Source organism: Callorhinchus milii, unplaced genomic scaffold (genome assembly GCF_018977255.1).
Source record: "Callorhinchus milii isolate IMCB2004 unplaced genomic scaffold, IMCB_Cmil_1.0 Scaffold2, whole genome shotgun sequence".
NCBI lineage: Eukaryota > Metazoa > Chordata > Chondrichthyes > Chimaeriformes > Callorhinchidae > Callorhinchus > Callorhinchus milii.
This window is the reverse complement of record NW_024704743.1, coordinates 28814894-28830924: the sequence shown is the minus strand read 5'-3', so window position 1 is coordinate 28830924 and position 16031 is coordinate 28814894. Positions and strand designations below refer to the sequence as shown.

Here is a 16031-nt window from a genome sequence, read left to right as displayed (position 1 = left end):
CTTGAGAGCACCTTGGGGTTAAAAAATTAGGAAAGCTGGGGGTGATTGGCCGTATTTCATATTATTTTACCACTGATTCAATAGAAATACACATTTGTGATCAAGAGCACTTTCTTTTAGTGCATTAATGGTTTTAAGTGTAACTTTTCTACAAATAAGCTGCTTTTAAATTAATTTTCCAAGTATTGGTTCAGTCCTCCTCCAGTAAGGATTTTTAATTCATTAGTGCAGACAGTCTAGCTTGTGTAAAACTATTATTCAGTTAGTCAAAGGCAAGTATTTTTCCTTTTAAAATTTCTTCTTTGTCTTTACTGTGAGGTGCATCTGGGACTTAAGCACTCTGAGATGCTATCCTGTGTGAGGGGAATTATATAAATGCAAGTTGTTATTGTTGTGACATTATAGAATAATTTGGGATGATTCTACCAGGGAGGCATTCTGATTTTTTTTTTCCCCCTTCACAAAAAATTATCACAGCTTTAAAGCAGAGCAGTTCATGAGAATGACAACTTCACCTTCGCCCACTGCGAGACACAGAAACCTAAGATTTCTGGAAACCTTACAGCTGTCACTGGAGCCAAAATAAACAGGCTGCCAGGATAAATGGCAGAGGAGATTGTGCTGTACCCAGTTTGGTCAGCTGTAGAATTTCCAGTGAATATTGAACTATTAGACCACAAGATTTCCTGATGAATAGTTTCAGACCACCTCCTCTTGCCGGAGTATAGAGCAGGCATTGCACCTAATGGAAACTGAATTTAATTCAATAATAAAGCATCACTTTGTGCTCAGGTTTTGAAAGAATTTGACATAAGACTGCAACTTTGGTACATCTTCCAGGCATGAACTTCTACAGGTTTGACACTTCCTGAGGATTCTGGTAGCAGCACTGCCTGGATGTGTCAAAAGTTGCTGTGCAAATCAATTAGGAAAATATTAAACGCTCCTAAAATTCTAATAGAATTTGTTCTCATCGTTGTGAAGTAAATTTAAATGTATATATTAGTTTCACGTTAATTAAATAAAGCAACAGGCTTTGAAAATTCAAAGGCTAAAGGTGCTCATTATCAAAAATTAGAAATGAGTGCAGCCTGTAACTAAAATGGGAGGGTTGAGTAGGTCGGCATGAGGGGTATTGGGTTTTGTCCCTGGGAGAATAAAACAACGTAGCCCAGCGTGTTGCATCCTTCTGTCAATCAATTTGCTTGACAGCTTGTCAGTGTTGTAACATACATTAGGTGGTGTTTTTTTGCAGGCCAGTGTTCAAAAGGAAGTGAGTTTCCATCAGCACAGCCAGGCTTTATACATAGAGAGGAGCCAGGGTCACCTAACAGCGACCTGCTGTTCTTGGATGAGAAATCTAGCTGGACTTTGTTTTTTAAAAAAAGTACTTTTTGCTAATATCAGTGATATATCATTGTACTGTATAGAGCAGATTGTGGAACAGAAACTGATGGTTGCAATATAAAAGTGTGTGTTAATGAGGTCTAAACTTAATTAAGGAATCCAATAGGGTTTCTTGTTGGCAATCAGAAGTACTTCATACTGACTGCGGGAACTCAGTAAATCTGTCGAAGGAGTTCCCATGTGTCGGAATGACAAATTTCTGGATTCTTATTAAGAATTTGCGTTTGAAATTGCCAAGACATAGACCTCATAACTTCACTCTGGCGTGAAAATCCTGCAGTAATGTTTAGTTTTTTTAAAATGGCTATGTGCTCTTCTGACTTTAATCAACTTTCCTTGACTTTACACTTAGATAGAATAATCTAACGGTTTAGAAATTTTGTTTCATCAGCTTCCAGGCTGATTTATTTCAAGAATCGCAATGTACCGGGTCTCCACGGGTTCTTTCTGTGAACCATAAAACTAGAGAGAGGCAGGTAAAAAGGCTGTGGCTTCTCCTCTGGAGATATTCTCTGCTTTCATCGAAAAGTAGCCTTGTCATCATTACCAAAACTCTCTTTGTCTAAGTCTGAAAAAGGAAAACTTGCAAATTCTGGCTTGCTTTTCAACAACTGTAATGAGCAAATGCTCTTTTCAGCAAAGAAGTCCTGATGGCACTATTCATTGAAGCCGTAATCATGTGTTTCAGAAAGTTACGTTCACTTTTTTAATGTAGTGAAGAGGAAATTGGGGAGTTAGTGGGTCACTTTGCAGATTCCCAACAAATTACATTTGTATGGGGCCTTTCACATCGGAGAGGATAAATTTGGTGAAATGTGAACTTCTATCTTAATGCATTCCTCTTTGAACATCTCCTTCTTTCCTCACTGCACAAAGTCGTAGAGCAAAAGGAGTATCCCATTATTTTCAAACTCTTTCAATGCCACTCTGCATGGTATTTTCAGGATGCTGAGGATTGCTTGGTCTCCAGCAGAACCCAAAGTGCAGCTGGCCACATACTTAATAAAGTTTTCCATTATTTTATGTTGTTCCAAAACACAAAATATTCAGGTTTTCCACTGGGTCAGTGGGTTCCACTTCTATTCTCAGACCCATCCTACGGACTGTGTTAACAGAAGCTAGCTTGCTGTATTGCACCTGCACAAAGGCATCATAGGAATGTCTTTAGTTTGCAAAATACAAAAAAGGGATACTTGGGAATGATTCCATAACATTGATGTAATTAAGGCTCAAATGCCATCCTAAAGCATGACTGAAACTTGACTATTTTATAACCATCCTTTGTAATTGGATTACAGCCTTGAAATGACTCGCCGATATAAGAAACTGTTACATTTACAATTTCTATTTCTTGTGAGGTTTTATTCTGCAGACAGTAAATTCACTTTCTCTCCTTGATTCATACGGGCCATTAAAAATTAATAATTGTGATATTGTTGCAGATTTATTGAGAAATAACCTGGATTTAATTACTGGCAAATATAATATATGTATATATATATATAGTGAAATGAAGTTTGTTGTAAATGTTCTGTAAACTCTCATTGTATATTTTATATATACAATGTATGAAATACAGTCCCCTCTTGAACCCCTTTAAAATATCTATCTGGAATAATGATATACTTTTATACAGACTCATTTTCCTGTTGGCCTCCTGCAAAATTACCTGGAGTAGATAATACCTGTGTTACAAAATCCTTTCTGTGAGTGAATATTTGGTAGAAACTATTGCAAATTTACAATCTTTATCAAGGCTTGGAAGTTTTTTATACACAGATTGTGGCTCATTATGGTCCTTTACCACATCAAAGTAGGCATTATTCACAGGGAACCCTTGCGGTGTGTGTTAGCATGTTTTAGACCCCAGGTCACTGGGACTTTGATTCTCCCAAACCGTGATTCCTTTTGTGCCCTTGTTGAGCTGGTGCAGAGTGGAGGCTTAACACTTGCCCCAAAGGCGTAGAGAGGAAATCAGAAAGTTAGTTACCATTATTATTATTATCTCAGAGAAGCTAGCTCCAGAATGGCACTGACCAGTACCTGAACAAAGGCCCATCCTACTCCCTGCTTCAGACAGGGAATGATGCTGAGAGATCTGAACGATGAGGGAGGCAACACTTAAATGCAGATGAAAAAAAATTATGTTTAGGGTTCAATGGTTCCAAAGTGAAATTGAAAGTCTTGCTGCTGATTTGTGAATTGCCATGTTATGTGCTGAAGTTTTCTTAGCAAATACGAAGTGTGCAGTTTTGGCAATGATGGACATTACACTTCCACACTATGGAGAAAAGCCAGTGATCAAGTGTTATTAATGGCTGGTTACTGTGAGTTCAACAACTTTATTGAGAAATAGTGGAGGAAACCACAGAGAAAAAGAGAATATAATTCTGTATTTTCCTCAGAATTGCCGTTTTGGAATATTAAGCATATTAGCGAACGTAACCAAGATAATTTTCATAGAAATTCTCCAGAAAATCCACAAGCCACATCTAAACCAAAATTATACCACTTGTATTTTTTCCACACCGTTCTGTGCATCCATCGCTCTCATCTTCGTCTGCTTGAATACCTCCCAGGACTCTGGACTTTAACATCCTTACCCTCACTAAGCCAGTCAGGAACCTGGGTATCTTGTTTGACCCTGAACTGTCCTTTCTCCCCCACATCCGCGCCATGACCGGCACTGCCTACCACCACCTCCGCAGCATTGTTAAACTCTACCACTGCCTCACCCCTCAGGCTGCCAAAACCCTCACCCACGCATTCAAGGCTCGAATACGGAAAGTCCCTCCTCATCGGCCTTCCCAACTCTTCCCTTCACAAGTTGCAGATCATCCAAAACTCTGCAGCTCGTGTACTCTCATGCACCAGGCTCCATGACCTCGTCACCCCCACCCTCGCCCGACTCCACTGGCTCCCCATCCCTCAGAGGATCGAATTCAAGATCCTCGTCCTCACTTTCAAGGCCATCCATGGCCTTGCCCCCTCCTACCTCTCTGACCTGCTGACTCCCTACCAACCTGCCCCTCCCTCCGTTCAGCGGACTCCGGCCTGCTCCATGTCTCCCACCTGACCCGCCCTACATTCGGTGGCCGGGCTTTCAGCCTCTCTGCCCCCACACTCTGGAACTCCATCCCACAATCCCTTCGCCTCACTTCCTCCCTTTAAGGCCGGTCTCAAGACCCTTCTCTTCAATCATGCCTTTGGTCTCCCTCCCACCTCTCTGTCTTCCCTCACCGCTACACCATCCCTCCCCCATGCTCGGGCCCCGACACCTGACTGTTCAGCTCTTTGGGACGTCCTCCCGACGTGAAATGCGCTCTATAAATCTGAAGGACCTCCTGACCTTTGATCCCTTCAAAATCTTACCCCGTCCCTATTGACAACACTGGTACTATCACACTACCACACCTGCTACTATCAGCACAACTTGCTGAAAGAGGCACATAGAATCAAATCTTGAGACACTTCTGGAAATTGTGAAGTGTGGCAAATATGTTACTTTATCAGATGAAATTCATTCAAAATTCACAAATGAAAACCGAGTCGTACATATCCAGGAAACATTGTATTTGTTAAAACTCTTTGTGAACCTGAAGTGGTAGATAAAATATTCAGGACTGTGATCATTCTGAATCTGCTCTTATTATTATTATCACCATCACCTGTTTTTAAGATTTTTTTCATTACAACTTTTTTTATGTTAGTTTACTCCATTGCATTTAGCATTGCAGTTCAGACATCACTAAGTGACATGGTTGTGCTTTAGATTGATTTTTTTTATAGTCATAAAATCTAAGCAGATGATTTTTGCAATGCCTGATGTGATTTTGCAGTTAATCGAGAATTTTACACCATTAAGATCACAGTTTTCATAAGGAAATTGGAAGTTATTTTTGTATTTGCTCCAGAAACCAGAAGCAATGAAGTAATGCAAAGTGGTTGTGAAACAAAAATAATGTGGTGTTTAAAGCTGTACTTTTTTCCCCTACACATAAATCACTGTGCATTCAGTTATCTCCACATTTTATTCCAGCAATCCATCAAAAATTGGAAGTGGATGGGACGGAAAAAGTAGAAGGGTCAATGACGCAGAAACTGGAGAATGTACTTAACAGTAAGTTGTGCTTCACAATTCATGCCTATATGTAGAAATTGTTATTTCAGTTTAATGAATCTCTTCTTAAACATTTGTCTTGTATGTAGACAGTGACCTGTAATCCTGGAATTTGGAAAGTTACCTTTTGATCCTATAATCTACGCTTGTTGCCTTACATCTATTTTCTTTATAGATAGCGTTTGTTTCTTCGTAATGCATGCTTAACTTATATGTTTGGCATGTCACTGCCCTTGTTTTAAAACATAATGTAGCAGAGTTGTTGATGTGTAATTTAGTTGGCTCTGCCCAATGTTGCGTGCACTTGTGGACAGGAACTTCAAAAGTCTGTTTATCTTGCTAGTGACGTCAGTTCCCTTTTAGTATATTAAAACGTGCTTTTTAACATCAATGTTTAATGTGAACTTGATGGTCTGGCTTCTGGAAAGAATTTACAGCACTAGAGATGAAGTTAAGCTTGTATCTTGCTCATCTGTGCTTGTAGAAACCAGAGAATGTATTTGCTTTTAACATTTGTGATGTTATGAGAAATTTGATACACGTTTCGATCTGTAGATGAAACGTTAAAGATGCTGACATAGGTTGACTTCTTGTTCAAAAAATGTAAAGGAATGATCAAATAACCGTTTAAAAATTCAAACAAAAGTTTAGAGCCACCAAACACTGGTGGCGCTCTAAAAACGAATTGCCCCATTAATGGGCCTAGTTTACTGTCAACACATTTTGTGTAGAAAAATGAAAGTGGCGGTACGTGCAACTTTGTTAAACTTTTTTTTAAAAAAGTTGCGTCTCAGCCTGGCTCAGTTATTTGCTCGCTCGCCTCTGGAGTCAGAATGTTGTGAGTTCAAGCTTCACGTTGGGAATTGGAACTGATATAGTCTACACTGGCACTCAATGCAGTATGGGGGCGTGCTGCATTGTTGGAGGTACTGTCCTTCAGACGAGAAGGCAAACCGAGGTCTCATCTGACTGTTCACAATGACGGTTTCATGACACTATTCGGAAAGAGAAGAAATTTTTTCCTGGGGTCCTGGTCAGCATTCCCCCAAATAAATTTGGTCATTTACTCCATGGCTGTTCGTGGGTCATTGCTATATGCAAAATTGGCTGCTGCGTTCGCCCACAACATGAACAGTCACTTCACTTTACAGTAAACTCTGTGAAGCGCTTTAAGACCAGACGTGAAACGCACTATATCAAATGAAAGACTTTTATTATTGCTGGATTTGAGTTTGAAAAATATGAGCCAAAATAAAACTGCAATAAAATATGAAATAAAATGCTGATAATTCATTGCCAATCAATGTAAAGAGACACATCCTAGTTTTCTCTTTCTGATTTTGATTGCCCTGCTGTTGATATTGATTGTTTATGAAAAGTATGTGGTTTTGTGTGAAGCCAAAATTGGCTTATTTTAATATAGTTTCACATGTTTGTGGATGACATCCAACTCCATCTTTCTTCCTCCACCCTCGATTCCAGGACCACTGGTGTCCTGACTGTTTGTCTATTGTACATCGAGTCCAGGATGAGAGCTAACTTTCTCTAGTTGAATGTCAACTGGACAGAGGATCTCATACTTGGCTCCCATCGGCATCTTCCCAAAGCAGGTCCTCACAGGATCGAACTACTTCACTGCATACTGAGCCTGTGTGGAACCTCAATATTTTATTTGACTCTTAAATGTCTGTTTAAACCCACATTCGTGGTCTGAACCTTCCAGCTTTTCCCCACCTCCATAATATTGCCAATTTCCGCCACTGCCTAGCCCCTCGAGCCGCTGAGTCCCTTATCCATATTTTTCCAACCTATCTAGGCTTGATTACACCAACTTTCTGCTCACCATACTTCTGCTTCTTCCCTTCACAAGCTGCAGATGATACAGAACGTTGCAACTCATGTCCTTTCTTGCCCTAAGCTCTGTAAGCCTATTGCCTCGGGACGCTACCCTGCGTGAAGGGCACTATATAAATGCAAGTTGTTGTTATCGCCCCCATGTGTGTCAGCCTGGTGCAGTGCACTATTCTGGTGCACTCTCGCCTCTGAGTCAGAAAATTGTGTGTTCAAACCCACATCAGGACTTGGAATCACATAGTCTAAGCTCACACTCCAATGAACTACTGGGGGTGTGTTTCATTGTTGGAGGTGCCGTCCTTCAAATGAGATGTTAAACTGAGGTCCAGTCTGCCTGTTCAGGTGGACGTTAAAGATCCTATGGCACTATTCAAAAATGGAAGGGGAGTTATCCTGGTGTTCTGGCCAACAATTCCTTCAAATAAAATTGGTCACTCGTGCCATGGCTGTTTGTGGTTTGTTGCTGTGGCAAAAACTGACTGCCGCATTTCATCCACAAAATACACAGTTAATTCCCTTTACAGTATATCCTGTGAAGCGCTTTGAGACATGTCAATGATGTAATAAGGCACTATATCAAATGCAGGAATTATTATTATCTTTGCTTGGTTCCACGGTTCCCCCTCCCTCAGCAGATTGACTAGATTGACTTCAAGATCCTTATCCTAACCTTTAAATCCTCCAATGGTCTTGCACCACCTCGGTGACCTCCTCAAAATCTACAAATCCAGCCACTCTCTCCGCTCAGTTCAGCAGGCACTAGCCTACTTCACATCCTCCCCCCACCATTGGTGGTCGGGATTCCAACCTTTCTGCCCCACTCTCTGGAACTCCATCCTGAAGTCCCTTCAACTCATCCCTTCCCTCACGACCTTCAAGGTCCGCCTCCAGACAACAACAACAACAACAACAAAATTTAATTTATAGAGAGTCTTTCACATCGGGAGGAATACCCAAGGCGCTGGATAGTCATAGGTCAGGACCCGAGCATGGGGGAGGGGTGGGGTAGGGGTGAGGGAAGGCAAAGAGGTGGAACGGCGACTGAAGGCATGATCGAAGAGGAGGGTCTTGAGACCAGCCTTGAGGGGAGACAAGGGAGGAAGTGAGGCGAAGGGACTGTGGGATGGAGTTCCAGAGTGTGGGGTCAGAGAGGCTAAAAGCCCGGCCACCAATGGTAGGGTGGGTTGGGCGGAGACATGGAGCAGGCCGGAGCCCGCTGAACGGAGGGAGGGGGCAGGTTGGTAGGGAGTCAGCAGGTCAGAGAGGTAGGAGATGGCAAGGCAATGGATGGTCTTGAAAGTGAGGACGAGGATCTTGAATTTGATCCTTTGAGGGATGGGGAACCAGTGGAGTTGGCCAAGGGTGGGAGTGATGGGGTCACGGAGCCTGGTGTGCGAGAGTACACGAGCTGCAGAGTTTTGGATGATCTGCAGCTTGTGAAGGGAAGAGTTCGGAAAGTCGATGAGGAGGGAGTTTCCATAATCGATCCTTGAGGTGACGAATGCGTGGGTGAGGGTTTCGGCAGCCTGAGGGGTGAGGCAGTGGCGGAGTCTGGCAATGTTGCGGAGCTGGTGGTAGGCAGTGCCGGTCATGGCGCAGATGTGGGGTAGAAAGGACAGTTCAGGGTCAAACAAGACACCCAGGTTCCTGACTGGCTTCGTGAAGGTGAGCGTGCAGCTGTGGAGGCTGATACTGCCAGCGCTCGAGGTGCGGAGGGGCTGGCACGAGTCAATGAGGAGGGTCTTGGTCTTGCTTTCTTAGTTGGAGAAAGTTGTCCTCGTCCAGATCTTCCTGTTTGACCATGCTTTCATGCATCTTCCTCCTCTCAGCCTCCCCACAGCCTGGGTGCAAAGCTAAAACTGTCCAACACCTGTTGACGTGATCCCAATTTGAAAGACGTTTATATAAATGTAAATTTGTTTAATTTATGAAAAACACAAATTATTGTGTGGAGTTTGTTTCAGATTGCTCACTTTCAGATGAATGAAACATACTTGAAAACAGAATTCGGGACCATTAAATAGGAGGTGATTGGTCAATTGTTTTCTGTTTTATCAATGAAATAGGAGTACTGTACTTAACATTTGACATTTCACTCTCAACATTCTTGCAATTTGCTGGAAAGGAAATGAATCCTGATAATGTACAGTAAATAAACAAGTACCTTTTCCTTTAACTTAAGTAAATAAACCCGGTAAACGAGATGGATTGTTTTAAAGTGGATAATATTGCAGTCAAATAAAATAAAAGAGTTGCTTTTCCCTTCATTTTATTATATATATATATATATAGTTTCAATAAAGTTTTTTTTAAAATGTTATTTTTGAGTGATTACACTGGTACATTATAAAAAAAACTTGAATCTGGGTGGACATTACAGTTAAACTGAGTTTGGGTATTTCAACTACACTTCATTTCCAACGGCCCACCCAGGGAGCTGAGTGCTGAACGTGGCATGCAGGCCAGCCAGTGTGATCGATGGGATTTTCTGTTTCCCCTCATCCCCCCTCAACCCCTCATCTTTGCTTAAAGTAAAGTCACCAGACCAGATAATACAAACCGTTTCTGAAAATGTTCCACACATCTATATTAGCCACGATTCCCTTCCCCTCACCCCTTCAAAACGGAATATAAATTAGACTTAATACTAACAAATCATCAAAAATCATTTGTAAGACTTTTATAAAAGAATATAATAATAATAATAACCCTTGCATTTGATATAGCGCCTTATCACGTTTCAAAGCTCATCACAGAATATCCTGTAAAGTGAATCAACTGTATATTTTGTGGGGAAAATGCGGCAGCCGGTTGTGGATTGAGTGACCAAATTATTATTTTGTATAAAATAGATGTATTGTTAAGTATCTTGAGACATACTCACAACATGAAAGGTGCTATACAAATATAAATTTATATTGTATTGTCTTAAAGCGCTACACGGGATATACTATAAAGTGAAGTAACTGTGTTTTTGTGGGTGAACTCAAGCCAAAATAAGGGGCTTGATCAAAGCATCCTTAAAGTTTCAATCCTTCAGGATGAGTTGTTCGGATCTGGAATACATTGCCTGAAAGGGTGGTGGAAGCCAATTCGATAACAACTTTTAAGAGAGAATGGATAATTATTTGGGGAGGACAAGTTTGCAGGGCTAAGGGGAGAGAGCGGGGAAGTGGGATTGATTTGGATAGCTCTTTTCAAAGAGCCGGCACAGGCACAATGAGACAAATGGCCTCCTTCTATGGTTTATAATTCCAAGAGACAAAAACTCTCAGCACAGGCCATAGGATCAGGACATAGAACTTAATTTTGAATTGAGCTGATTGATCTTAACATGTGGATACACATCAAAGACCATTATTGTCTGCTTTGTGAATTTGGGTGAGACTCAAATTTGTGATTTATACGCCAATTTCAGAAAGATAAATGAGCATGAGTTTTGTACTTGACCAATCTTAGGATTTACAAAAAACTGCCTAAATGTTATTTTTCCTTCCCTCTGGCTGTAAGTCAGCACTTAAAGGTTTGTACAATTAAACTCCTTTGATTTTATTAATAAAACGTCTCAAATGTACTTGTAGAATTTCCAGTCACCCTGAAGCATTATTTTTGTGTGTTGAAAGATGCCCATTTGTTCGGCATTTCAAAGCATTGTTGTTGTAGTCTTCCAGATTGCAGTGCCGATTCAGAGGACATATGTTTCCAAAAGCCTTTTAAAACGTGTTGCTTTTTCTTCTTTCTAGGGGCAAGTAACACAGCAGACGCACTGTTCCAAGAAGTCTTGGGACGCAAAGACAAAGCTGATTCCACAAGAAATGCCCTCAATGTTCTTCAGCGTTTCAAATTTCTCTTTAATCTGCCACTGAATATTGAAAGGAACATTCAGAAGGTAAATTCTGAATAAACTTATTTTGTGACCGAAAATGCAACATCACCATTCAGTGTTTTAACCTTTGTACAGACTGGTAACTTTTATGTGTTTTTTTTCTCTAGGGTGATTATGATGTTGTAATAAATGACTATGAGAAAGCTAAATCGCTGTTTGGGAAAACAGAGGTCCGTGTCTTTCAGAAAGGTAGGTAGTGGTATGCAATAGAAACCCGGTTTGCGGTCACCTCGGTAATCCAGCCACCTCGCAATTGCGGGCACATTTTCACAGTCTCTTTCATTATCTATGTTAAGAGATAGGCTGTCTGCTTCAGTAACCTGGGCACCTCACTCTTCAGGACAACGGTCATTGATCGTGGCCACTACAGTGCCCTCCTCCGGTACAAATGCAATACAAACACCGCCCTCCGCTACAAACCTGTACACAGTGTGCTAGGCCTCGGGCTTCTCGCGCTGTTTCCTCGACGCTGCTATTGTGGGTGGAGTGGTCTCCGGTCACGCGGCGCTGTGAATGTTGGGATCGAGGAAGCAGTGCGAGCGGAAAATCGTCTTCGCCTGCCGCCCGCAGCAAAATTGCAAAGTATGGTTGTTGAATGTTCATCACCCTTGCCCATTGCTAACATTACATCAGTGACTTGAATCACCCGACCTGTTCCAGTAATCAGGTCATCTCACTAAGTAAGTCACTTTTGCTTAATCACTTGAGTGACCGGATTAGTGAAGTTCTACTGTAGTAGGTATAGTAGTTTGTCAAATGCAAGAATTAGTATACTTTTTTAAAAGTCTCTATTCAGCAAGAAAGATATTAGAAAGTGCATTAATACCTGGAAGTCAGCCATTTTTTAACACTCCTTTGAATGAGGCTTTTGAGTTATTGAACCTATGATGTCCTTGCTAAAATGGAGTTGCCATGTAACTCTTTGTATTGATAATTACGAATGCCTACTTTATCAAACCATTTTCTTTCCCTGTTAGTTTATTCTGAAGTAGAAACACGGATTGATGCATTGAGGAAACTGCTGATGGACAAATTGCTTGAGACACCATCAACTCTGCATGACCAGAAGAGATATATAAGGTAATTAAAAAGCTTTGAAACTAACAATATTGGAGCATTTAACTGGACAAATTATAACAGGATACAACGCCTTTCATGAAATCTGTTGTGCAAGGGTATTTAAACTTGCACTTCACAAAATTGAAAGGTTTTTCTTGAACTCCCACTATGAAAAAAAATGATTCATTGTCTACGATACAGTAAATAAACCATTTGAACCATCATGTTAGTGTCTTGACTAGAAAACAATAAATTCAATATTGAGTTAGATCCCTTTGAAAACTTAACACCACAGACATAGACAGTCCTGAAGAAAGCCATGCGGCTCGTCATAGCTGTGCAGCTCTCTGAAAGACCTATCTGTTTACAACAATAACTTGCATTTATATAGCATCCCTCATGCAGGGCAGAGTCTCAGAGTGTTTAGTCCAATTATGCTACCTTTTTCTAATACCCACTTATATTTCTTCTTTTCATATATTTATCTAAATCTCTTCTAAAAGCTAATCCAGGTAAGGCATTTTATGTCCTAATAACCCACTTTGCAAAATAAATAAATAAATTCCCTAAGCTCTCCCTTTGCTTTTGTGGTAATTACCTTTGGCTGTTGCCAGACAAAATGAGCACCTTTGAGAAGTGAAACTGTACACAGTATATCAGAAGTGTCAGATATCCAGATCTGGTATTACGCAAACATGAAAGGGCCAATACATTTCAAAGCTTCCAAAAACACAATCAATCTCAGTTGAAGTTTAAAGTTTACTTTACGAAGTTTACTGCACAAATGTTGGTAAAGTATGAGCAATTTACAATGCACCCTTGGCTGTTGATTCATTGGATTACGTATGTAAAACATTGAATTAGTGTTACCCTACTGTGACTAGGCACATTGTTCTATTTCTGTATAGTATTAGCATACCAGTCTGCATCAAATGCTTCACCCAAAATAAGGTAACTTTGGTGCTTTTACAATTCTCGTCTTACCTTCAAAGCCCTTCATGGCCTTGCTCCTCCCTACCTCTGTGACCTGCTACCTCCATATAGACCTGTTCACTTCCTCCTCTCAAGTGGGCTCTGGCCTGCTCCATGTCCCCCACCCATGCTGCCCCACCATCGATGGTTGGGCCTTCAGCCTTTCCGCTCCCATCCTTTGGAACTCCATCCCACAGTCCTTTCACCTCTCTCCCTCCCTTGCTCCTTCAAGGACCGTCTCAAGACCCTCCTCTTCAACTGTGCCTTCGGCCACCCTCCTACCTCTACATTCCCTGGCCTCCACTACTCCTGATACCAACCCCCAGCTCGGGTCTAAATCGCTTACTGTCAAGTACCTTGGGATGCCCTCCTGACATGAAAAGTGCTATACAAATGTAATTTTTTGTTGTTTTAAAAGTTGCTAGTGTTTTGACTAGGTGGTGTGAGGTTCTTTTTTCTAAAGACGTGAAAGGTACGACAACAAGCTTTATGACATTGGGAATTGGAGTAATGTGTCAATAGACAATGGAACCATTTAGCTGAGAAACAGATGGGATTCCTTGGCATTGTTTTCCGTGGCCTAGGTTGTTTATTGCTTCTTCCTCTGGTTTCGATAAAATGTGCCCAACCCAGATAAAAACTGGTTTCTGACCAGAGGTTCTGCTGTAATTGGACATAAATTTTCTTCGGTGCTGCCTTATGAGGTCGTATGCCAAATTCGTTGAGAACTTGTCATTTTTATATAATAATAATAATAATAATCCTTGCATTTGATATAGCGCTTTTCACGTAGGGAGGACGTCCCAAAGCACTTCACAGAACACACTGTAAAGTGAATTGACTGTATATTTGTGGGCGAACGCGGCAGCCAATTGCGCACAGCAATGTCCCACAAACAGTCGTAGATTGAAAATGACCAATTTATTATTGTTTTTGGTTTTTTTGGAGGGATTAGTATTAGGCGTGTGGAGTAAGGAAACTTGCCCAAGGTTTCGCCCTGCCTGGAATTGAACTCAGGTCTCTCGCTTGCAAAGCGAGTGCTTTAACCACTGAGCTACAGGACTCCTATATAGATAGATACCTGGGAAGTAAGAGCTTTGGAGATATGGAGCATAGGTGGGGAAACGATATTAAAGGATCTTTCACTTTCTAATAAATTGACACATCAGGCTGCATGGGCCAAATGTTCCTCCTGTTCCTACTCCTACGAATCACTTTGGGACCCATATACTGCCTTCATAACTTACACGATTAGAGCTGAACTGGTTGCAAAATTAATCCAGTAAGCCAAAGCCCTAATGGGCAGGACAATCCAAGCTGGTCAAGGGGCAGAAAGCTTGCAACAGTGCTTTCAAATGCACACTATGTAGTTTTAACTGGTTAAACTCCAGCATTACCCCAACACACACTATGGAGTCCTATTGCCAACTTATGCATAATACTCTCTGAAATTAGGTAAACCATGTGTCCTTCCATGGACAGAGTGTGTATTTCATTTCATATTTCATGGGGAAATTATCTTGTGTAGTATACATTGAACTCATGTCTGGTTTGGATACTCTTAAGCATGATGATGGCTTTCCATATGTGTCAGATATCCAGCTGACCCCCCAAAAAAGCACCTCCATATCTGATTGCGACCTACTGTTGGGTGTTTGAGGATGGGGCAAGGGGAGGAACCTGGCCTTGAATAAGAGGTAACTTGTAACAGAAACATACTCTTTCTAAAAAAAAGTATACTGATGCGGGAGCATGATCGTGCTCCGAGACACTTTCCTGTGTAAAGGGCACTATATAAATGCTGCTGTTGTTGAGTACTGTTTCCACTGCAGGTATGTCCCGTAAGCTTCCTTTCTCTTTTCCTCGTGACCTGAAAGGTACTATAGAAATGTAAAGTTGTTGTTATTGTTGTTTTGAGCTGCATCCAAACATGAGGGAATTATTGCCAGGTAGATAGAGACAAGGACATGTGTTCCATTTAAAAACAGCTTGATGCTGATGCGTATACAGTAAAATGGGCATTCTGGAAGGATGAGATAAAATGGGCCGAAGGGCCTTCTTCATCCATATTGATCTTACGATATTGGGAATAAATGAGTTTCATATAGGTCTCATTGTGGTTCAGAGCAATGGAATCTTACTGAATCTTAAACAGAAGGAACACAGCATTTAAACAATGAATCTGATAGAAAATGTAATGTATTCTGGGACTTCATCTTTTGTTCAATATCTTCCTACCAACTGTGATGTTAATCCTAATCCTCATATTGACTGTGGTTTGCAGGTATCTGTCTGATCTCCATGCACCAGGTGATCCTGCTTGGCAGTGTATTCTGGCTCAACACAAGTGGATCTTGCAACTGATGCAGAACTGCAGAGAGAATTATGTCAAAGGGCAAAAAGGCAAGTGGGTTTGTACTTTCTATGGCTCAGTGGGAACAAATTGTTTCAGTGAGTTAAAACACATGCATCCTGCAGAATACAGTTACTAAATAAATCTTGTGGAGAATGTCCGTTGTTCTGACTGGATCCTCTTCCATCCTGTTTTCTTTACCCCCTCTCTTCCCACCCCCTCCCCATCAAAAATATTGTGGAATTGTCATTTCTTTGGAGTTTTACAAAACTCTCACGAGGACACCTCTTCCACTATCCTGAGAACCAAAATTCCACCTAGTCTTATCATTTAAAGACCATTTTCTCTATAAAAGTTTGGGCTCGGACGAGTTCTAGAAA

General features: G+C 41.1%; 1 protein-coding gene across 1 annotated transcript in view; it reads left to right on the top strand.

Moving 5' to 3' along the window:
* Nucleotides 1-16031, top strand: part of exoc2 (exocyst complex component 2) — a 165644-nt gene that overhangs the window by 67224 nt on the left and 82389 nt on the right. Inside the window, exons 7-11 of the mRNA XM_007889614.2 lie at nt 5447-5527; nt 11125-11270; nt 11375-11456; nt 12245-12347; nt 15583-15701. Coding sequence (XP_007887805.1) covers nt 5447-5527; nt 11125-11270; nt 11375-11456; nt 12245-12347; nt 15583-15701 — 531 coding nt within the window. The remainder of the gene's footprint in view (nt 1-5446; nt 5528-11124; nt 11271-11374; nt 11457-12244; nt 12348-15582; nt 15702-16031) is intronic.